We start from the raw sequence: 25,053 nt of genomic DNA on the forward strand, positions 1-25,053 counted from the left end.
AAATGACCCAGCTCATAAAAAGGAGTGCACTTCAGTTCCATTTTATGATCGTCTCCCAGAACGCTAACGCACGGGGGGAGGCGCTTATGGAGCGGAGGGGGAGGGCTTTTTGTCTGTCTCTGCCCAGCTTCCCCACAACCAGCTAAAGCTTGGTTTTGAGAACTCAGGGCGCAGGCCCAGCCCTCACGGTGGTGCGCTCTCCGGCCGGCAGGCGGCGCTGTGGGCCGGCCGGGTCCGCCGCGCGGTGGGCGGGGCTGTGCGCTCTCCGGCCGGCAGGCGGCGCTGTGGGCTGGCCGGGTCCGCCGCGCGGTGGTCCCTGTGGCGCGCTCCCCGCCCGGGTGCCCTGCGCGCGGCACCGGCGATGGCCGCCCCGGCGGCGGGGACGCGCGTGTTCCTGGAGGTGCGCGGGCGGCTGCAGAGCGCGCTGCTGATCGTGGGGTAAGGCCGCGGCAGTGCGGGCTCCGGTCCCGGCTCGCGCGCCCGCCTCCCTCCGGCCTCGGCTTGGAGCTTCTCCCCGGTCGTCAGAGCCTCTGGGTGGGGGAAAGCGAAGCCCGACCCTCGTCCTCCGGGCCCCTTACCCCACGCGGCGGGCTCGGGACCTGCGGGAACAGAGGCGGGACCCCAGGGCGCAGAGGGCGGGACGGTGCAGCCCGGGCGGTGCCGGAGCCTGGGAAACCTGCAAACCCTGCGGCCCCTCCGCGCGGCCCCGCTGTAGAGACGGGTTCTGACCGCGAGCGTCTGTTCCCTAAACAGCCTCGGGTTTGCCTTGTCTTCTTTTCTCTCTCCCCAAACCGCACGAGGCAGAGAACCTGCACAATCCCTCAGTGAACCTGAGCTCAGAGAAGAAGTGAAACTGTTGCAGACTTCTCATTGGAGCACGTTCTTTTATTCGTATTGCAAGTTCCAATGAGAAGTCTGCAAACTTTTAACTTGTTCTTCACTACACAAACAGGACATTTTTTTAGAAGAAAATTATTCTTTTTGGGGGGGAGAAATTTTAATGAATCATGGTTTTCTCGCCTATCCTATTGTGGACAGCTGTCTCAAAGTAAATTGGATGTTAAGAACCTGGACTTTTTTTTTACACAGGGCCATAGCTAGATTGATGCTTAGCTTTTCTTCTTTTTCTAAAATCTATCAAGTACCTGGTTGAAAATTTGGGATATGGCATGAGAACTCATTTCAAATCCTAGCTTCCTCACAAGTGTGGATTTATTTAATCTGAATTTCTTTAATTAATTAATTTTGTGACACTGGAGATTTAACCCAGAGCATTGTACCTTTGAGCTATACCCCCAGTCCAATTTTATTTTTTATTTTGAAACAGGGTCTCACTTAAATTGCTGAGGGCCCCATAGACTGCTGATGCTGGCTTTGAACCTGAGATCCTCCTGTCTCAGCCTCCCAAGTACTGGAATTAGAGGCCTGCGCCACCACATCAGGCTCTACTCAGCCTCTTACTGCTGGATGTTTTGCTTGTTTCCTGGAGGCGCTTCTTATATAAGTACAGCTGCCGTAGCTTTGCTTTATACATCTTTTGATGGGCAGGCATTTTCATTTCTCTTGGGTAAACCCCAAGAGTGACATTGCTAGGTCACAGCAATTACTTTGTATGTCAAATATATTTTCCTAAGTAGCTGTATCAGTTTATGTTCTTTTGTAAAGTATCTTCTTCCCTGCCAGTAATAAAAAAACCAAGTGTCATTAATGTTTAATTGAAATAGTGCTTTATATAATCTACAAACAATATCTTTTGTATATATACACACACACACACACACACACACACACACACACACACACACTTTGTGAATGTGTGACTGTTTTCTCCTAATCCCTGACTTACCTTTTCATTTTTTTAAATACAGGTCAAGTATTTCTTATCTGTAATAGTTGGAAACAGAAGTGTTTCAAATTTTGGAAGTTTTTTTGTTTTCTTTTACATTTGTATAAAACTTTACCAGTTGAGCATGTGTAATCTGAAAATCTGCAATCCAGAATGGTCTGACATCCAAAATATTCTCAGTGGATTTTGGACTTTTGCATTAGGCCTGCTCAACATGTAGTGTCTTTTGATGAACAGAAATTTAAATTTTAATGAAGTCCAGTTTATCACTTTTTTCTTTAACAGTATTTTGTTATATCTCTAAAAATCTCTGCTTATTGCTGAAGATTCCCCACTTAGTTTTATCATTATTATCATTTGAGATGGAATCTGTTATGTTGCCTGGGCTGGCCTTAAACTCCTGGGCTCAGCCTCCTAAACAACAGAAAGTATAAGGGTACTTGCTACTGTGTCAGCTTTCCCAGATTTATTTTCTAGAAGTTTTATAGTTCTATTGATCCTAGGGATTTAACCCAGGGGCATTCTGAGTTACATCCTGAACCCTTTTTATTTTTTATTTGAAATAGAATCTCACTAAGTTGCTAAGGCTAGGCTCAAAGCTGAGATCCTCCTGTCCCTGCCTCCCAAATACTGGGATTACAGGCATGTGCCTGGCAGCTTTTATGTTTTGATCTATGGCAGGTTGGATTAATTTCTGTGTTTGAACTGTGGTAAGAGTCAAATTTTATTTTTATATGAATATCTACTTGTTCTATCACCATTAGTCAAGGAAACCATTATTTCTCTCATTGAAATAACTCAGCATCTTTTTTTTTATAAATCAGTTGACTATACTGTTTACATGGTATGTCTTTTTCTAGTTTTTTTTTTATTTTTAGCACATCTATGTCTTTATATATAGTATTAACTAATTAATTTATTTATTTATTGCAGTACTAGGGATGGAACCCAGGGGCATTCTACCTCTGAGCTACACCCTCAGGCCTGTGTTTTATTCTTTATCTTGAAGCAGGGTCTCACTAAGTACCTGAGGCTGTCCACGAACTGCAGTCCTCTTGTCTCGGCCTCCCAAATGCTGGGATTCCAAGTGTGCACCATTATTCCCGGCTTATAGTTGTTTTTTAATAGCCCCCCTCCCCCCCAAAAAGCAGGTGTATTTTCAAATCCACTTTTATAACCTCTGAATTTTAATTAGGGTTTTTAGTACATTTATAGTTATTTTGAACACGATATGGTTGAGTATGTTCTTATATCTATTCTTTAAAAAATGCTTCTAGTATTTCATCATTAAGTGTGGTGAAGTAGACTTTGGTAATTGTGATTGGTAGATTGCATAGTTGTTGTTTTTTTCTATTTCTAGTTTACTAAGGATTTTGATCATGACCAGGTATTTTCTCTAATAATTTTCTGCATGTATTGAGGTATATTATCCATCCCCTTCCTTTTAGTCTTTCAAAAATCTATTTGTATTAAGCCATTTAAACATTCTTGGGGTAAACTTTGGCCATTCGTTTATTTAATTCACAGATTTTTATTGAGTTTGTATTCTAGTGCTAATGCTCAACTTCTAAGTGTGCCAAAAGGCTTGAAGGGGTATCCGGTTCAGAGAGTTGTAGGTATGGTGGGGAGGCACTTAAAGGTCTAATTTAAAGGTATAAGGTTTATCAATGGAATGGGAGAGGGGAATCCTACAAAACATTGAAAAGACTTAGTTTTTTTGCAGACTGAGATATGAAGTTATTAGATGGTTTTAAGCAGAGTGTGACACCTGAAAGAGTACAAGTGAATAGTAAGAATGCCTCAAATAAAAAGGTATGCTGTGGACAGTGTCACAAAAATGAGAGTCTCAAATGAGAATGCTGTATGTGTTGCCGGGGCTTGCACCCAGGGACTTCTACCACTGAGCTATACTTTGATTTCTTCCTGATGTTGTTGCACAGTGAGATGTTCCAGGCTCACTTCACTCTGGATTTGGTCATTTTTCTAAGGAACCTTGTTTATTGCTTTTTTCTTTTGTGCTGGGGCTGGCTTATACTCTGTGGCTTTCTACCTCTGATCTAGACTTTGAGTCCTTTTTATTTTTATTTTCTAAATAGAGTCTTGCAAGTTACTGAGGCTGGGCTTGAATCTGTGATTTTCCTGTCTCAGCTTCCCAAGTATTGGGATTTTGGTTCTGTACTACCACAGCTGGTTTTTTTTTTTTTTTTTTTTTTTTTTTTTTTTTTTTTTAAATAGAAAATGGCCTAGCCAAGCTAAAGAGTGAGTACTAAGTAAGCTAATTACTATTGGGGTGCCACTTTTCTCAGGACTAGGATGTGTGCATATGACTTAAATGATGTGTATGTATATACATAAATTTCATGTAATATTATTCTATATTTATAGAAAACCGTGACTTCACAGTTACTCTCATCTCTAGCACTGTAGGGCCCATTCCAGTTTTACTCCTTTTTATCTTTGTAACTCCATTCTCCTATGTTATGAATCCCAGCTTTCATTATTCTGTGGTATTTATTTTCCTTGTTAATCCCCCTCTGAATGACTTCTCCCAGCAGCCCTTGCTACCCCCATTCATAGGTAAGCTCCTTGAACCCTATCTACGATAGATAGAATATTTGTGCCCTCCCCAAATTCATATATGAAAACCCTAACTTCTCAAAGTGGTGGTATGCAGAGGTGGAGACTTTGGGAGGTAGTTAGGTTTCCATGATGTTCTGAGTGTGGCGACTCCATGGTGAGATTAATGTCCTTATAATAAAAAGAGGAGACACTGGAGTTGTGGATGTTTCTACATTTTATTTAGGACACCCAGCTGATGATGCAGTGAGCTTTCTATATCTGTGAATTCAGCATCCTCAGGTAGAGAATAATTCAGAAAAAAACTCCATCTGTCCTGACATGTATAGACTTTTTTCTTGTCATTGCTGCCTAAAATATAGAGTAAAACAGTGATTTATATTTCTCCTTCCTCCTCCTTCTTCTCCTTCTTCTCCTTCTTCTTCTTTCTTCTTCTTCTTCTTCTTCTTCTTCTTCTTCTTCTTCTTCTTCTTCTTCTTCTTCTTCTTCTTCCCTCCTCCTCCTCCTCATCCCTCTTCTCCTCCTCCCCTACCTCCTCCATCCTCCTCCTTCTTCTTCACTGGGGATTGAGCCCAGAGGTATTCTACCTACAAACCATTCTCCCAGTCCTGTTTTATTTTTATTTTAAAACAGGGTCTTATTAAGTAGATGAGACTTTCCCTAAATTTATAAGGATGGAAAGGATGGACTGGGACCTGCGATCTCCTGTCTTAGCTTCCTAAGTACTGGGATTATAGTCTTGTGCCACCACACACAAGTGTGTGTGTGTGTGTGTGTGTGTGTGTGTGTGTGTGTGAGAGAGAGAGAGAGAGAGAGAGAGAGAGAGAGAGAGAGAGAGAGAGAGAGACAGACAGACAGACAGACAGACAGACAGACACACTGGGGATTGAACTCAGGGGCATTCTACCTTTGAGAGAGACCCCTAACCCATTTTATTTGGAAACAAGGTTTCACTAAGTTGCTAATAGCCTCACTAAATTGCCAAGACTAACCTCAAACCTGCCATCCTTTGTGTCAGCCTCCCAAGGACTGGGAATACAGGCTTGTACCACCATGCTCAGCCAGGTTTTTATTTATTTTACTTTTTTGTTTTTTTTAAGGTATTGGGGATTGAACCCAGAGGCATGTTTCTGAGCTATACTATCAGTTCTTTTTATTTTTTATTTTGAAACATGGTCTCACCAGGTTGTTGAGAACCTCACTAAGTTGCTGAGGCTGGCCGCAAACCTATGATCTTCCTGTTTCAGCCTCCCACGTACTAGGATTATAAGCATAGGCCACCACTCTTGGCTTCCAGCTGGGTTTTTAAATCTAGAGTTGTAAGTATAGGGGAGAATGTGCACAGGTTATATGCAGGTACCACAGCATTTATACAGGGCATTTGAACACTGGAGGGTGTTTGAATCTGGAGGAGGCCCTGTAGCCAGTCATAGATGCTGAGGCAGGTCAGTTCTGCTGTAGCACCCAGAGCCAGCACAGGCTCTGAAGTCCCATGCTGAGCTGGCCTCCCATCTCCAGCTCAGACATCTTCCTCACCTGGGTGAGTCTGGTCAGCCTGTGCCTCCTGGTAGACGCCCTTCTCACCAGCTGGTGGATACCCTTTCTCCCGCTTGCTGTCTCACATCCTGCCATGCTGGGCCTCGTGCCACTGACGTTTCTGGAAGGGAGGAACAGTACTGAGCCAGAGGTGGAGTGGGATGTGGGCTTCAGTACCCGATGGTCTCCCTGAGGTACTTGGCAAGGGCCAGCTGCTTAGTCTAGTTTGATAGTCACTGTGATAGTCAAGTGGACATTGTGTATCTTTAGAGTAGTTGCCAGCAGAATATAGCCCCCAGGCCAAATATGCCAAGAGGATAGCCTGCTAGCTAACAATGGAGATTACATTTTCTGAGGGTTGTTAAAAATTGAAAGTAGGTTGCACAACAAGGGTCATATATGGCCCACAAAGCCTAAAGTATTTATTGTCTGACTTATAGAATGTGTGTTGACCCTACTTTAGAGGATCATTCTTTGTTTGTTGTTGTTGTGGTGGTGGTACTGGGATTGAACCACTGAACTATACTCAACAACAGTATTTTACTTTTTGTTTTCAAACAGGATCTTGCTAAATTACTACACAATGACCTCAAACCCGTGATCCTCCTTTTTCAACCTTTCAAGTACTGGAACTACAGGCATGAGTTACCAATACCAGATAGAGGATCATTATGTCTCAAACATTATTTATGTATTTATTTATTTATTTATTTATTTATTTATTTATTTATTTATTGTGGTCCTGGTGGAACCCAGGGGTCTCCACCTCTAGGCTACATCCCCGACCTATTTTATATTTTATTTTTAAACAGGTTCTCACTAAGTATCTGAGGCTGGCTTCAAACCTGTGCTATCCTCCTATCTCAGCCTCCCAAGTACTGGCTAAACATAATTTATTTTTAGAAATAAACAATAATAAACAATAATAAAAAAACAATAATATTCAGAAACAATAATAAAAAATTTGAGACTGTCTTCCCTACAGAAAAACTCAATTCTTGATATTCTGTATTGCCAATTAAGTGCAGGCCCATATGCCTAGAAAAGGTTCAACAAGAAAGTAGCCTTTAGACTTTCTAATGCAAAAGACATAACCTAGATTCACACCTGAACACAGGCTCTGCCCTCTGTAGCTCGATGGCACTCAGATGGACTGCTGTCTGCACTTAGGTGACGCTGAGTAGAGGGCTCGGCATCTGACTTCAGAGGGAGACACGAGGGAATGGAGGTGTAGCTGAGTGGCAGGGCAGGTGCTCAGCACGAGCAAGGCACAGAACCCAAAAGTTAATAAAAAGGAGCCATGGCACTCTGTACCTGTGCTACGTGCTAAGCACATTTCAGCTGCCTAGGTGGGTCATTTCTGTTAGAGCCTCCGTGGGTTTCTGTGTTGTTCACAGTTATTCATGTATATGCCTTCCTCCCCTTCTACACTCTTTATGCCTGATGGACAGGGACAGTGTTCCACTCTGTTGTTTACATTGAACACAGAAAAGAGTGTTGATCAAGAATTGAATTTGTTCTTTTCACAACTGGTATTCATGTTATCACTATCATTTTTATTGATCCCTTTTTATTCTTAAAATTGACAAGAAAGTTTTCTCTGATATCTTTTGTTTTGCTTAATACTCTTCTCCTTATCAAAATCCTGTATGTCATTTAACAATACTTTTTTTCTATTTACTGAAGATAAAACATGATTTTAATGCTGGTCTCAGAAGCAATAATAAAAAATCTGTTGCAAGACTTTCATTATGATGACAGTGGGTGGTGTGTTTAGGTACTCTGACTTGGTCTAAATCTAGTGTAGCTTTTATTTTAGGACCCTTTTGCTGCTGTCTTCCTGGGGCAGTGACTTTAGGGCCTCTATTGAGGAGGAACAAAAGATCTTTAGCTGATATTGTTTCTTTGATTGTATGGCTTTTATCAGAGAGAAATATGTTGTTTGGGCTTTTTCAATTACCAGATTGCCGGAAGAAGGAGGTATGGCCACCAACATTTCCATAACGCCATCCTCAATCCAGGTGGACTCCCCCAAAGGCTGCACAGAGGCCTGGCTTCCAGCAGAGGTCAGGCTTGCGCCTTCTTCCTGCCGTGGGCTGCAGTATGTGGCTGGAGATGGATTGCACCTGAGGCTGCAGGCGCAGGTAGAATTCCGCACAGGTGAGTTAGGAGTTAGGTTAGCACTTATTGGTTAGTGTTGAATCACAGGTGATTTTTAAGTTGAACTTTTCCAGGTGAAATGGGTGTTGAGAAGATCAAGGTGTGTGTGTGTGTGTGTGTGTGTGTGTGTGTGTGTGTGTGTGTGTGTGTGTGTGTGTGTGTGTGTGTGTGTGTTACTGGGGATTGAATCCAGAGAGGTTCTACCTCTGAGGTATTCCCCAAGCCCTCTTTAATTTTCTTTCAAACAGAGTCTCGCCAAGTCATGCAGCCTGGTCTCCCACATGTGATATTCTGTCTCAGCTTCTCATGTACTGGGATGACAGGCGTGCGCCACTGGGCCTGCCACCGAGGGCCTTTGTCAGCCACTTTGGTGTGCAGTCCAACATGTCACTTATCCTTTCTGAGGCTTCACTTACTTATTTTTAGTGTTTTGTTTTATTTTTTCTAAATGGACTGTTTTATGTTCTTAGATCACTTTTAGGTTGATATTCTGTGTTGCCAATTAAGTACATATCCATATGCTTTGATCCATATGTTTAGGTTGACAACAAAATTGAGTGGGAGGCACAGAGATTTTCCCTACATCCCCTGTTTTGTTTCTGTAATTGTAAAATTTTCTGGCTCAGGGATAGAATTTGATGTTTAAGTCAGTTTGCAATTGTGCAGGACCTGATCAACTTAAGCCATTAAATGGAAATTCATTCATTCAACAAGCAGTTGGGCTCATATCTGTGCAAAGCATTGATCTGGGTCTGGGAATGGAGAAGTGAGCATGCCAGCAAGGCCTCTGCTCGCACTGAGCCTACATCCTCATGGTGGGAGTGGACGCTGCAGAAACCATTTAGTTGCACACTGAGAAAAGTGCTCTGGGTACAGCAAGTCTGAAGAATGGAATGGGGGTGACTTAGGGTTCGCAAAGGGTGGGGAGTCAGGGAAGGCCACTCTGAGGAGTCAGTGTTTGAAAAGAACTGAATGATGGAAACTATCCCATCCTCACAGAGCCTGTTTCAAATGGAGAGACCAGAACATGTAAAAAAAGGCTGGGAGTATAGCTCAGAGGTAGAATGCCCCTGGGTTCAATTCCCATTCCCAATAATACAAACACCAACTCACACACACAGATACACAGACACACACTCATGTGACTGATGCCATACCTGTTATCAGAGAATGAGAATTCTTCCACCTGCACCCGAGACTTCCTTGCTGCCTCCTCTGTAACAGATGTTAAGCCTTTCCTCAGATGTGAGCCTTTTATCTGAGCCCCATGCAGCCTGATGGTGGGGAAGTAGCATCTTCCTGAGGATCAATTAGGAAATGTGGAGCAGTCCCCAGGCTTTTTTGAAAGGAAAGAGTAGTTTGAGGCAATATTACTCCTTTTTTTTTTTTTTTTTTTTTTTTTTGCCTAGGAGTAACTTTGGCTAAAGTTCTGCCTTAGTGAGTACCTCGTTTGATATGTGCAGAGTTAGTTTTTGGAATAAAGGACAGAGGAAAAATGTATGGTGCTTAACTGGCATAAGATAAACACTAGGACTAACCATGGAAAGGAAGATGAGGTCACTGAGAGGAAAATCGACTAACAAACCCCCAGGGTGTACCTCACAATGGGCGAGGAAGGGTGGTTTCAGGGAAGCGGCCTGGGTATCTGTGCCTTTGATGTCATCACCTTCTCCTTTAGCAACAGTAACCACAGCAGCACTTTTGTGTTGAGTCTGGAAACAGGGTAAGGGCAGGCAGGAAAGACACCGCGTTTTCTAGGACTGTGGTTTTAGGAATAGAGACCTTCAGGGACATAGCACTGGGTTGTTGTCCACAACAAATGTGAACATCTTTTTAAAAGTTTAAATCAGTGATCACTGGTTAACCTTCAGTGTAAGATAAAATAAATGAACTTTCATTTTCTGGTTTTCTTAACATTTGTGATCATTTGGTTCCTGTTTCTTTATACTTTGAAAATATTTTACTTGAATATCTGGAAAGGAAAAATTTCAAATGCCTGTTATGTTGTGTATGGAAGGCTATGCAAAGTAAATTTCTCTGCACTTAATTGCTTTAGTGCTTCCCTTTAACAGGTGGGAGATAAATATTGGCGGAATGATTAAATGTCAGGTAGATGCATACTGATGTGAACATCAGTCAAACTGTATTGTAAAAAAATGACTTGAAATTTTGAGCATTTGGTAGTATTTCAGGGCTTAAAAAAGTGACTTTCAACTGTAAGGGCATCCTTTTCTGGATAACCGTAAAGGACATAATGCTACTGCAGTGTAGGTCAGGTTGTGGGCCCTGCAATGGAACTGGCTGCGTGGGTGGGATCTGATGCAGCACCAGCTTTGGACTCCTCCCAGCTGCATTGCTCTTCCAGGATTCCTTTGCATTGCAAAGTTCTGGCTTTTGCACCTGCTGCCCAGTGGCCAGCAGAGGGTGGTGTGTCCCTGACGATCTGTCAATTAGTTGCAAAAGACTGTTTTGGATGCCTTACTTAGGTCTCTTTTTACTTTCTCAAGGAATAATACTGCTTATGTCACCTCAATGCTATAGGAATTTGTGCATCCTTAGAATTTAAGCCATAGAATTTTTAATTGCCAAGGCTTAAACTTTCTAACATCAGTTTTTAATCTTTAAAATATAAACAAATAACGCAAACCAAACTCGAATTGCTTTTTTCTAAAGGCTATGACTTAATGTCTTCAGTTAGGTTTTTTTATAGGCAAATATTTTAGTGTCTTTTTTATCTGGGAAATGACAGTTTCCATTTTTATCCCAAATGAAATAACAAACCAAGGGAATGTGCTCTGTTGTGCTGTTATTCCTGACCATGAGGGAAATACACATTTCCTACCACTTTCAGCGCTATCCTATGGCTTTTGTCAGAACTTGTGTTTCACTCTTGGAAGCGTGCACTCTTCTTAGGAGCTGTTCTGTTTCCAGGGACCGGTCCCATAAGGACCAGCTTGGAGGCCATTTCGTTTGTACCTACTGGTAATATGCCAGGCTGGGCATAGACCTTGTTAGAACCAGATTAATCTTATGTTTACATTTTAGCATCTATTTCCTTGAAGTCATACTGATGGCAGACTACAATAAGTATGAGAAATGGAAAATGGGGAAGATCAAGCAGTTAGCTTGATGTAGAGAAAGCCAGTTTAGCTCTGAAACACTTGGCAAAACCTGCTCTTTAAAACACTTAACAATGATTGCTTCTGGTTGAGTCATCTGATAATACTAATTAAATTGCACTTCTGGGTACATCATAAACGGTGTGTATTGGTGGTAATTTATTGTGGCTTGTGAACCCACTAAGTATGTTGATATATTTGCTCCAAACTTCTAAGACTTGCTATTTCATTGATTTCCTTTAGAAATGATTTCAGTGTTTAACCAAATCCCACAAGCCCAAGAATGTTGCACATTTTATTGCCAATCCTGCGGTGAAGTCATCATAAGAGACAGGTAAGGAATTCATTTAACAGTTATTAATTCTGTTCCTGGTGATGGTTTTTTTTTTATGATAGTTTTTGAAGTAATTACTAGGGCAGCAGTGTATGGCCTTAAAATGAGAACCAGCTTAATGTCACTTTGATCAAGATTAAACACAATCTCACCGGCAGTGACAGAACAGTGAGCTCTTCCCGGGGACATCGAGGGAACCCACAGGTCGTGGTGGGAGGGAGGAAGGCTGGTCTTGGTGGAGAGCCTAGACCCATCACTGAAGCACCTCTCTTTTGGAAAGTGGCGTGGGATCTATCACTCGTATTTTATCCATCATAATGGTGAGTGAGGGTTTCCACATTAAGTGAATTTTCTACCTCACCGAATCTCATGAAGCAGGACTTTTCTTTATCTCTGTGATTCTTTTAGTACCTTCTAAAATCCATTTTCTGTTTCCTCTGCTTAATAAATAGCATACAAAGCACAAATTAGCCTTTTGTCAGTGACTAGGCTAATCTTTTGAGCCATTCCTATGTGTGATTATTGAGACAGGAAGGATTCTGCTTTCTTTGCATTATATATTGGCTTTTAAAATTATTATCATTATCATTATTGTTTTTCTTTTCCCTTCCTCCTGTGAGCCTTGTTTTTTGGTACAAACTTTTCCCTTGAATTTTTCTAATCATGTGCAGGCTGGAAAGACAGATGAAAGAAAACCTTGTTACCAATAAGTCTAAAGAAAGAATTTGGAATTCTTTGGGCAGTGTACTGAATCAAATGTCTTAGACTTATGAAATAACGGTTCTTTCATATTTGGAACTTGTTCCTCCTTCAGTGCCCATGTCTCAGTAAGGCCAAGCTGCTACCTGCATCTTCAAAGTAGCTGCCTGGTAGGGCTCCTGCTGTCCCTAGGCATAGTCCCAGGTACCGTGGAGCATCAGTCTACTCTCCCCTACCCTAGTGCCATGGCCTTAGTCCAGGCCACTGTCTTCTCACCTAACTGCTCAGCTCGTGGTCTGCTTTGGCCTTCTCCTAGTTTTGCCCTTGTCTGATCCATTGCTATACTCTTGAGTGATTATTCTAAAATGCAGCTGGCTTCCCTCTTCAACCCTTCCATGGTTTTCAGTTTCTTTAAGGATTCTTTAAATTCTGGCATGGAGCATTATGGAGCATTAGTTCCTTTGTGAGTTCACCTCTGTATACCTCTCTACCTTCACATTTCAGCCTTCTTTCACTGGCCTCCTCTTTCTTTAAAAAAAAAATATATATATATATATATATACACACACACACACACACACACACACACACACACATATTGGTTGAATTCTGCACACAGTTCTGGGGACCTGCATACAGTTCTATGGGCTCTTCATGCTTTTCACCCTGGGGCCTTATGAAAGCTACTCCTTGCCCTGTTTATAACCAACACCCCATCCTCCCCTGGGTATCCCCTAGCTGAACTTAAGAATTCAGCTGGCAGAGCAACTACTGCTGGGAGTCTTCCCTGAATACTGGCTTACTTTAGATGTTCTTTTTTTGTATGTGTGGTACTGGGGATTGAATCCAGGGGCATTCTACCTCCAAACTCTACCCCAAGCCTTGTTTACTCTTATTTTAAAATGGTCTGGCTAGGTTGATGAGATTCTACTTGTTGAGGGCTGTCCTTGAACCTGTGTTCCTCCTTTCTCAGCCTCCCAAGTACTGAGATTACAGGTAGGTGCTAACATGCCCTGTTTAAGTGCTCTTAAAAGATTTGTCACCTCTGTCCACAGTAAACGGCAGGCTCTGGGGAGCAGGGGTGCTGAGAGCCATACTGTCCTCTATTCTCTATTCCCACCCTACTAAGAGTGTGGTATACGGGAGCAGAAGCCAGTCAGAAGCCAGACTGTGTGAGTTTGCACAAATATGCACAAAGTTGAGATGGCACAAAGCTACCCTCGTGTTTTGGGTAGGTTATAAATGGAGCATCCTTCAAATGATTTTCTTCAGTAAAATGAAGTGAATTTATATCCACAGAGGAGAGAGGAACATCTTTGCTCAGCTTACCTAGGGGCTAAAATCACAAAGTATGTGTGCATGTGGTAACAGCCCTAGTTTATCCTGAAAGGTCCAAGAGGTCCCTGTTCCACTGCATCTTAACTAAGAATGTGGTCTTCCCCTCAGTCTGTTTTAGGCTTTGCTTTAATTCTCAGATAAATTTCTCAAAGCATCACTCCTGTGCAACAATGAGGTGATAAGAAAGTAACAGTAGGAACAAGTTAAGTTTGATGTAACAATATTTCATGGTGCTGCTTACAGTAAAGGATAGGTTTGCTCCTTGTTAACTGATAATTGTGTTTCATTGGAAAGGGAAAAGGATACGGTGAGGCCGGAAGGCCTCACCGGTAGTGTCTGGCTTTCCTCTTCAGGAGCTGTACCTTTTGTTTTGCTCAGTCCTTCTTATAGTCGTAGGGCGTGGAGGACAATGAAGGACAGCATTCACTTTCTGGAATGCTGACCCTCAGGAGGCCCTGGGGCTCATAGGCAGGAGCTGGAGGATGGGGTTGAGTTCGAATTGTAGCTTTACCACTTAGCTGGAGACCTTGTTTGTATCACCTCAGTGTCTTCTAGTAGAGCCCCCTCTTTCTCTCTCTCTCTCTCTCTCTCTCTCTCTCTCTCGTGGTAATGGGGATTGAACCTAGGAACATTCTATCTGCAAGGAACACTACCAGCCCTTTTTGTTTTAGTTTAAAAACAGGGTCTTGCTAGGTTTCTGAGAGCCTTACTATGTTGCTTAGGCTGTCTTCAAAGTCAGTCCTCCTGTTTCAACCCCTGAGTACTGGGAGGCATGTGCCACCGCCCATGGCTCTGATAAAGCTTTCTAACAGGACCATTCCTTAAACTTTTCAAGATAGTTAAGGACTGTAACATATATAATGTTAAATGCCCAACAAGCCCACTTTAATTAGTTTTATTGACTCCTTCTACCCCATTCTGAATTGTTTGTATTCACATACTAGCAAGTGATCTAGTTTACTGTTTTAGTCTTTTTTGTTTTAGGACTATTATTCACATGGTTTGAGTATCATCTGAAGTTTTTTTTGTTGTTGTTAATTTTTTGTTTGTTTTTTACAAACTCTCTCTGAAAGTAAACTTTACATTGGCTTCTTGTAGGCAAGGCGTACTTGAAAGCCTTTTTGTATCACACCTGGGTATATAACCTGGGTATGCCTCTTACTAAGCACAGAGAGGTGCTTAGTAAGTGACTCAAGGTTTTTATACATGACTCTGTATAATGAGAGTGTGTGCTTGCTCCAGGCCCTGCAGGTAGATCTCATGCTGACTGTCCATAGCAACCCCAGTGGTTTTCTTGCTCTTGCCTTGGTTACCTGGATTATGTGAGTGGTAAAGGCAATTCCGATGTTCCTTAAATAGAAAACAAGCCAACGGTGTTTCAGAAGAGCCTGTATGTGCTATAATAGAAATCAAGTCATTGTAAACATCTTGCCCAGGAAGGTACCCTGAACTGTGTTCGCTGGTTCCTACTGAGTGTTCCTCTGCTGGAAGCACTGGGGTGAAGATCAACTTACACGTCAGCCTTCTTATCTGAGAAGAAGGTGCTTTAATTTTCTGGGGCTCAGTTTCATCATCTGTAAAATGAAGAATTAGATTAGATAAACCTGTCAAAGTCTGTCAGCATGAAATTTCATCAGTGAACCTCATAAAGTTGTACTTCAGATTTTTGTGAATCTTGATAGTGCAAGGCTAAAGTTTTTTCTTTTTTTAATGAAAAGGTTCTTGTTGAGGAAATTATAGAAATAAAAATAGGACAGGTTAACCCAGTAAGACTTACTAATGACTTACTACCAAAGCACATGAAATATACTAATTAATGGCAGCCCTTTTTCTTTACTAGGGCACAAGTTCTTAAACAATTTGTTTTTGTTATAGGAAAATACATAATGCCTTTTATCTCATAACATCATTCTCCAGTTTAGTTTCATCAGATCAGCAGAGTTTTTATATAAAATTTGTCTGAATGTATACCATTGGATAGGGGTGACTGGAGATTGAACCAAGGGGAATTCTACCATGATCTACACCTCCAGCTCTTTTTGACTTTGAAACAGGCTCTTGCTAATTTGCTGAAGCCAGCCACAAACCTGTAATCCTCCTGTTTCAGATTCCCAAGTAATGAGATTACAGGTATGTTACCACCACGTCTGGCAAATGTGTACATTTTCTGATTATGCTTTTGTTGAAACTAAGTAGATTATACTATTGAGTAACAATAATAACACTTATCTCATTGAGAATAGTCTCAGGAATAGCCAAGTGATCTATATATTGGGGATTTGTTATATCTTCTAGAAATAAATTCATGTCCAACTTGAATGAAATTAGTTGACCAAACAAAATTTCAAACTCAAGCCTTGTGATTTCAGATTATTTGTTGGCAGAGTGTTCTCCTGAGGTCTCCAGACCAGTCCATCACCAGCACTTGGTGTCAGTTGAGAACTCATAAGGGCATGAAACTCTAGGAGACCAGGTGTATAGGCTTTATGGAAAAGCAAGATGTTAGACTATCAAACTGATTGGTCCACTTGGAAGACTAACCATAATTGTAATCTGAAAATATGTCTGTGAATAGTCACTTTTTTTTTTTGCAGGTCTGGGGATGGAACCCAGGGGCTTCTGACCTCCCAGATACACCTCCTGCCCTATTTTTTATACTTTATTTTGAAACCAGGTCTGAGTTGCAAAGAACCTCACGAAGTAGCTGAGGCTATCCGCGAACCACGATCCTCCGGGTCTCAGCCTCCCGGATGCTGGGATTACAAGCGTGCACCACCATGCCTGGTTTACAGTCACTTTTTTTTTTTTTTTTTTAATGAAAGAAAACACAGAGATCAAAAAAGAGTGCAGAGCTGGGGATCTAGCTCTGAGGCAGAGCAGATGCATAGCATATACAAGGCCCTGGGCTCAACCCCAAGATAAATAAAAAAGAAAAACATGCAATGCAAGCTGGATTATGGATTATTTGCAATATTAAGCAAACTTTTGAAAATAATTTATACTTTTAAAGGTCCAATTATACTATGTAGATCATAGTATTAAAAGGTAATGCTAAGCCAGGCCTGGTGGTGCATGCTTGAAAGCCCAGTACTTGGGAAGCTGAGAAAGGAGGATCTGGGTTCATGGCCAGCCTCAGCTACTTAGTGAGGCCCTCCAAAACTTAGTGAGATCCTGTTTCAAAATAAAGAATAAAGAATAAAAAATAGGGCTGCAGGTGTAGCTTGGAGGTAGAATGCCTTTGGGTTCAATCCTCAGTTTCGCAAAAAAGGTAATGTTAACTTTATAGGATTACTAATCTGCCAGTTAGAGAATATCACTTGAATTTACCTAAATTCCAGCAGCGAAATTGTGAGCTTTAGATATTTGATGTTATTCTTGAGATCCTTAGTGTTCACTTAGTTTTATCTCAATCTGTAAAGGCTCTGTGTTACTGCTATTGTTATGACCACTGATTAATGAGTGACTTTAAAGTTAAAGAACATTTTATTTTCTTAGGTATATGTTTAAGTATCAAATAAAACATCGACAGTCAATAGCATTTATTAAAGATATGTTAATACATTGTTTTTCTACAAGTTTATGTTCAACATGCATTAAAATAACTATCAAATTTTAATTTATTATAAACATGTCTTATTCACATAGAATCTTAAGCTGAGAGAAAATTTAAGAAATCATTCTTAGCTCCAGCAGATTTTACCTAATTTAGAAAAAATGGAATCTAGCCAGGTGTGGTGGCAGACACTTGTAATCCCAGTACTTGGGAGGCTGAGACAGGAGGATCACAGGTTCACAGCCTGCCTCAGCTACTTACTGAGGCCTTTAGCAACTTAGTGAGACCCTGTTTCAAAATAAAGAATAAAAAATAGGGCTGAGAATCTAGCCCAGAGGTAGAATGGCCCTGGTTTCCATTCCCAGTGCTGCAAAAAAGAAAAATTATATCTGTTTTATTTTGAAAGTTCTTTTGAGAAATAGATCATATCAAAGGTATATTTTTCAGGGTTTTAGATATTCTTTCAGTAGAGCCATGGTTAAAATACATTTTTTTGTTTTTAAAGGTATTATGTTTTTTTCAAAACATCAGAAATATTTCTGTTGTAAAAACCCTTTTATCTTTGCAGTGGCTTGAGAATTAGGCACTTTCTTGCCCCTATGTCTTATATAGATGCTTAGAGGATATAGTGTGGCTTTTTATCACTGTGATTATGGAGTCAAGTTAAGTTTGCAAGGCCATATTTTATGCCAATGTGCATTGAGTCTCCCAGGTTTCTGTAAAGTACTTTTATTTCTTTGATCACATGTGGAATCTTCACATTGCTGTCTCTTGCACTGTATTGAGGTTTTTTGGCCTTATAAGCAAAATGTCAGGAGACAGAGAATCTTAATAATGGAGAAGATTCAGGAGCCAAATAGGTCCAACTCTTACTCTAATCAGGCAACTCGTCTCCTTGCTCTTCTTGGAAAAATTTAAATCTGACCTGTCACTACCCTCCTTGAACTACTATTATGCTTCCCACCTATCTGTAGGACCAAGTCCTCCCCCTTGACCTGGTCTGTCCCACCCTACACAGTCTGCCACTGTCCCACCTGCCCTGTTTCCTCTAATACTATTCTTTGTTTCCAGGGGAGGAAATATATTCCAAGGGAAAGAGTATAGTTTTGGAGACAGGAAGACCTTGGTTACAGTCCTGGTATCACTTGTCACCTCTGATTCTGTTAACATTTTCAAGTCTCACTTATTCCCTTAGCAACAGGGCAGTGATAATTCTTGTCTTGCAGAGTCATAACCATTAAATATGTTACTGTGGTGTGTGCAGTGCCCACCAAGGTCTTAAGTTCTTTTACTCATGGAGACTCACAAGGCCACCACTGACTGTGTTTCCTGCCAGCTTGCCATCAGGGGAGCATTAAGAATTCCTCTCAGCGGGGGGTTTGAGGCAGTTCATGCAAATGACAGCTCACCTAAGAGTCAGTTTCCCCATACGACAGGGTTCTAGATACAAGGCACAAGATCCACCTCAGGTAGGCGAAGTTGCTGCACTGGCTTAGAAGAAGCCTGGTGCCCTAAGCAGACCATGTCTCCTGTAGCAGTTCTTTGGCATAGTTTGGCATAAGAGACTGCATTCAGGGAAGCTCAGAGCATGGCATCCTTATCAGATGTTTATAGCTCGTTCATAAGTTCTCTCCAGACCAGATGCAGTTTACCAACCAGGGATCATTTATACCGTAAGGTTGTGTTGCCTAGCAATGTATTTGATGCCTAAGATCTCACCTGGTTTCCAGGGTAACAGAGCTAGGTAGTTAAACCAAAGGTCAGATTCTCAAGCAGCAAGGGAAAAGATTGCTTAACTCTTTTATCCCCATATGCAATAGATCCAGCAGGGGCCTCACCTGTTATAGTTATTAAAATATGTTAGTTCATTCCATCAACAAATATTTAAGGAACTGTGGCACACAGTAGGAATACAGTGATAAAGTGAACAAATGCAGTGCCTGCCTTCTTACTCTTTCTTCCATGATACCTTAAATTCCTTTTGTTCCCTGGAGAATTCCTATGTATCCTTTAAAGGCCAGCTCAGATATTACCTCTCTTCTGAAACTCATATAGACTGATAACAACCTTTCTAGAAAATAGTTTACCAAGTGAATGTTGGGCTTAAAAAGATGTGTATCATTTGTGCTTATAATCTCACACAAGACACTTGCCCAAGGAATAATCAGAAATGTACATAAATATTTATAGGAATATTAATCAGAATTATTGATAAGAACACAAAACCTAAATGTCTAACAGAGAAGGAATGATCTAAAAAGTTTCAACATACCTATGATATAGAATACTATAATTACAAATCATGATACAAGTAAGTAAAAATCAAAGTAACATACAATCTGTGTATATCTTTTGATACCACACTTCCAGTGTACATGCATAAATGTATATTTTGAAAAGATGGTAAAGAAGCATACCATCACATTAAATAGTTACTTTCCTTTGAGTAGTGAGAAAAATAGAGTTTTTATTTTCTTTGTACTTCATTGCATTTTCAAATTTGCTCATAATAAACATATATTACTCTTATAATTGGGGTAAAATTTACACTCCAAACATGTGGCTAATGAGTCTCTTTCATCTTTCATGCTGATTCAATTAAGAAAAAAATGCTACTTCCATTTTATACTGAGAAAATTTGTTTTTCTCTTTCCTCTAGGAAGCTCCTCAGGGTGCTCCCACTGCCAAGTGAGAACTGGGGAGCTCTTGTTGAAGAGTGGTGTTGTCATCCTGACCCCTTTGCTAATAGGTCACTTCATCCACAAGAGAATGACTGTTTTTTTGGAGATTCTTTCTTCTTGGTGAATTTAAAAAGTGACATGCAGCAGGTAAGACCCAGTAGTGATGTGCTTTATAATGGAATCATTTTAAATTGGTAATACATCTTTCAAAAGAAAAGCTAAGTTAGAGATTGGCTTAGATACCAGTTTCCCCAATCTTTTCTTAAGTCAAGATCTGTTGAAACAGTTCTAAAGGCCAAAATCCATTGTTTCAACTGCCTTTATTCTCTCACTTTGCTCTATTGATATAGGAAGATCCTTAAGCAAAAACAGCCAGAGAGAAATGGAGGAAAAGGAGAGGAGGCTTCAAGCATGGATTTAGGAGCGCTACCGTTTACAAACCAAATGCCATATTTCTTACTATTAGGACAATATTCCATAGTCTCTTCATTTTAACCTCAGTAGTCTGATTGAAAAATGTTCTCCTACTCAAGGATATCTACTGTGTAACTAGGCCCAGATATGTTACTGTGTCTATCCATAGAGTTCTGTTGATATTATAAAAGCAGAGGACATCCAGGAAATAGGAAAATGGAGTAGCCTAGGAGTGGAGATAAAGCTCGTTGCCAGTCTAAGCTGGTGCTGGACAGTGTGAGTCCAGGTGGCTCTAGCAAAGTAAGTTGCTTTAGGAGGGAAGCAGTTTTCTCTCATTGTAGAAAATAAGTGGTTTACTTTATGTTTAAAGGAAAATCAATAGCATTGACACAGCCTTGTGAGGAACTGTTTCCCCCCATAACCAATCAATATAGATGTAATTTAAATTTAAAAGTAAAGAAAATTATTCCCAGAGAATCTACATTTTGAAATTAGACTACTGATAGGAACAAACATAATATGTTTTTAATTTCATTTAGGACTCTTAATTTTTGTAATAAGAACGGAAGTATCACAGGAAACACTCAGCTCTGAGGCCTCTCTCAGGCTGTAAATTAATTTATACAACTATTTTGAGGGAGATTAAGGAAATCTGCCAAATACATTAAGTTGTAGGTTAAAAGTATTGTTTCTTTTGGTGGTGGTACTGGGGTTCCTGGAAGCCCTTCTACCTCCGGGCTACACTCCCAGACCTATTTTTTTTATATTTTTGAAACAGGGTTTCTTACGCCAGCGCGGCTGGCTTCGAACCTACACGATCCTCCTGTCTCCGCCTCGCAAGCACTGGAATTACAAGCGTGTGTCACCACGCCTGGCAAGTTAAAAGTATTTAAGTGCCTCATTTTTTTAAAAAATTTTTTATTGGTGCATTATATTCATGTATCATATTGGGGTAAAAACCTTGTGTGGACATACATGTACACATCGCCCATTTAGCCCCTACGCAGTTCCCACCCTATTCCCTCCTCATCTCTCCTTCCCATGCTTGGCTTAGTGGTAGACTTTGATATGTTTAAGTACATTGTGTGTTTTAGAGATTTTTTTTCTTCCTCCCTCCAATCCCCTCATTTAGGTCGTCTTATTTGCTCCTCTACAGGATTTCCTTTTTCATCTAGAGTTCCTCCTATGACCCATTTCTCCTTAGCTTTCACATATTAGGGAAAACATCTGATTTCTTATTTTTTGTGACTGAGTAATCTCACTTAGCATAATGTCCTCCAATTCCATCTATTTCCCTGAAAATGATTTAATTGAGGTTTTTTTTTATGTCTGAGTAAAATTCCATTGTGTACATATCCCACAGTTTTGTAATCCATTCATCTATTGATGGACATCTTGGCTGGTTCATAGTTTGGCTATGGTGAATTGTGCAGCTATGAACATAGATATACATGCATTAGTTTGGTAGTTTGGTTTCCTTTCTTTTGGGTAGATACCCAGAAGTGGTATTGCTGGATCAAATGGTAGATTTGTTCCCATTTTTCTGAGGATTCTCCATATTGATTTCCAAAGTGGTTGCACTAAGTTGCAATCCCACCAGCAATGTTTTAGAGTTCCCACTTCTCTACATCCTCGCCAGTATTTGTTGTTTGTGTTTTGAATGATTGCCATTCTAGTTGGAGTTAGGTGAAATCTCAGGGTAGTTTTGATTTGCATCTCTCTGATTGCCAATGATGTTGAGCATTTTTTCATGCATTTATTGGCCATTTGAATTTCTTCTTTTGTGAAGTGTCTATTTAGTTCGCTTGCCCATTTTTTATTGGATTATTTGTTTTTTTAGTGTTGAGTTTCTTGAGTTCTCTGTATACTCTAGATATTAGTCCTCTATCGGAGGGGTAGGTGGCAAAAATCTTCTCCCATTCTGTTGGCTCTCAATTGAGGTTTTTGACAGTTTCCTTTGCTGAATAGAAGCTCTTCAGTTTCATGCAATCCCATGTATTGATTCGCCTTTTAGTTTATTGTGCCTTTGGGGTCTTGTTGAGAAAGTGTTTATCTGTGCCTATATGTTGCAGTGTTAGACCTATGCCCTCTTCAAGGAACTTCAAGGTCTCTGGTTTGATTTCCAAGTCTTTGATCCATCTTGAATTGACTCTTGTGCAGGGTGAGAAAGTGGGATTAATTTCCAATTTTCTGCATATGGTTAACCAGTTTTGGCAACACCATTTGTTGAACAGGCTATCTTTTTTCCAGTGTATGTTTTTGGCTTCTTTGTCAAAAATCAATTGGCTGAAAGTGTGTGAACTTTTTTCTGAGTCTTCTATTGTGCTCTTTGGTCTATGTATCTGATTTTGTGCCATTACCATGCTGTTTTTATTACAGTAGCTTTGTAGTATAGTTTAAAGTCTGGTATTGTGATTCCTCCTGTATGGATTTTATTTCTGAGAATGACCTTGGCTATTCTGGGCTTTTTGTTATTCCAAATAAATTTAAGGACTGATTTTTCTATGTGAGGAAGGATTTTGGTAGTTTAATGGGCATTGCGTTGAATCTGTAGATCACTTTTGGAAGATGGTCATTTAATGATATTTATTCTACCTATCCATGAACATGGCAGATCTTTCCATCCTCTAAGATCTTCTTTGATTTATTTTTTCCATGTTTTATAATTTTCTTTGTAGAGATTTTTTACCTCCTTGGTCAAGTTTATTCCTAAGTATTTTATTTTTTTGTGGGAGATCCTGAGTGGAAGTGTTTTCTGAATTTCTCTGTCAGTGGATTTATGGTTGGTGTACAGTAAAGCTTCTGATTTTTTAAGATTGATTTTGTATCCAGACACTTTGCTGAATTTGTTGATCAGTTCTATAAGCCTTTTGGTTGAGTTTGTTGGGTTTTCTAAATATAGTATCATGTCATTTGCAAATAGTGAAAGCTTAAGTTCTTCTTTTCCTATTTGTACTCCTTTGATTTTCATTTCTTGCCTTATTGTTCTGGCTAGAGTCTCTAGTACTATATTGAAGAGAAGTGGTGATAATGGACAGCATTGTCTTCTTCCTGTTTTTAGGGGGAATTCTCGAAGTTTTTCCTCATTTAATATAATATTGGCAGGTGGCTTATTGTAGATTGCCTTTATAATGTTGAGTTATGTTCCTTCTATTCCATTTCTCTGCAGTGTTTTTATCATAAATGGATGTTGTATTTTATCTAATGGTTTTTCAGTGTCTATTGAAATGATCATGTGATTTTTGTCTTTGATTCTGTTTATATAATGAATTACATGGATTGATTTTTGTATGTTGAACCAGCCTTGCATCCCTGGAATGAACGCTACCTGGTCATAGTATATGGTTTTCTTTATGTGGTTTTGAATGCATGTTGCTAATATTTTGTTTAATAGTTTTGCATCCAAGTTCATCAGAGATATAGGCCTGTAGTTTTCCTTCCTTGAACTTTCTTTATTCGGTTTTGCTATCAGTGTGATATGGGCCTCATAGAATGTATTTGGGAGAGTCCCAGTTTTTTCTATTTCATGAAATAGTTTGAGAAGTACTGGGGTTAGCTCTCTTATAAAGGTTTTATAGAATTCACTTGGAAAACCTTCTCAACCTGGGCTTTTCTTTGATGTTAAGCTTTTTATTGCTGTTTCAATCTCTATGATTATTATTGGTTGATTTAAGTGTCCTATATCTTCATGACTCAGTTTAGGAAGGTTGTATTTATCTAGAAAGTTGTCAGTTTTCTCCAGATTTTCCATTTTGTTGGAATATAGTTTTTCAAAGTAGTTTCTGATAATCGTCTGGATTTCTACACTGTCAGTAGTAATGTCTCCTTTTTCATCTCTTATCTTCATAATTTGGGTGATTCTCTTTTTTATTTAGATTGGCTAGTGATTTATCTATCTTGTTAATATTTTTGAGGAACCAGCTTTTGGTTTTGTTGATTTTCTTTATTGTTTTTTCATTCTCTACTTCATTAATTTCTGGTCTAATGTTAATAATTTCCTGCCTTCTACTGGCTTTGGGGTTAAATTGTTCCTGTTTTTCAAGGGCTTTGAGTTGTGTTCTTAGATTATTTATTTTAAGATTTTCTGGTTTTGTTTTTTTTTTTTTTTTTATGTGAGCACTCAGTGCTATGAATTTTCCTCTTAATACTGCCTTCAAAGTGTCCCAGAGGTTTTGATATGTTGTATCTTTATTTTCATTTGTTTCTGGAAATTTCTTGTTTTCACCTCTTATATCTTCTATGACCCATTCTTCATTCAGAAGTGTGGTGTTCAGTCTCCACATGTTTATGTTGTTTCTCTGGGTCTTCATATAGTTGATTTCTAGTTTCATTCCATTATGGTCTGAAATGACACAGGGAAGTATGTAACATTTTTTGAATTTGCTTGTGCTCATTTTGTGTCCCAGGATGTAATCTATTTTGGAGAAGTTTCTGTGAGCAGCTGAGAAAAATGTAATCTCCGCTGTAGTTGGGTGAAATACTCTATGTGTGTCCAAGAGGTTCATTTTTAAAAAAATTTTTAATTAGTGCACTGTATTCATACATTGTAATGGGATAAAAAACTTCTGTAGAAATACATCCATACATCACCCAGTTAACCCCTACCCAATCCCCACCCCATTCCCTCCACATCCCTCCTTCTCATGCTTGGCTTAGTGGTTGACATCTAATATCATAGCAATTTATCCAAAATTAACAATTATAATCTCACTTAAAAGATTCATTTGTCTGACATCAAACTTTTGGTAACTTAGAGATAATACTTCAATATTTCTTTTTGATTTCTTTCTTACCAG

The 25,053-nt window shown here is 39.9% G+C and overlaps 1 protein-coding gene across 1 annotated transcript in view; it reads left to right on the plus strand.

The window, feature by feature from the left end:
• Positions 1–361: 361 nt before the first annotated feature.
• Positions 362–25,053, plus strand: part of UBE3D (ubiquitin protein ligase E3D) — a gene marked incomplete at both ends in the record, with an annotated part of 324,870 nt that continues 300,178 nt past the window's right edge. Inside the window, 4 exons of the mRNA XM_080700079.1 lie at positions 362–438; positions 7,923–8,119; positions 11,482–11,572; positions 19,822–19,990. Of these exons, the coding sequence (XP_080556205.1) occupies positions 362–438; positions 7,923–8,119; positions 11,482–11,572; positions 19,822–19,990 (534 nt within the window). The remainder of the gene's footprint in view (positions 439–7,922; positions 8,120–11,481; positions 11,573–19,821; positions 19,991–25,053) is intronic.

This window comes from Muscardinus avellanarius (assembly GCF_963383645.1).
Source record: "Muscardinus avellanarius genome assembly, chromosome: 8".
In the NCBI taxonomy this organism is placed as follows: domain Eukaryota; kingdom Metazoa; phylum Chordata; class Mammalia; order Rodentia; family Gliridae; genus Muscardinus; species Muscardinus avellanarius.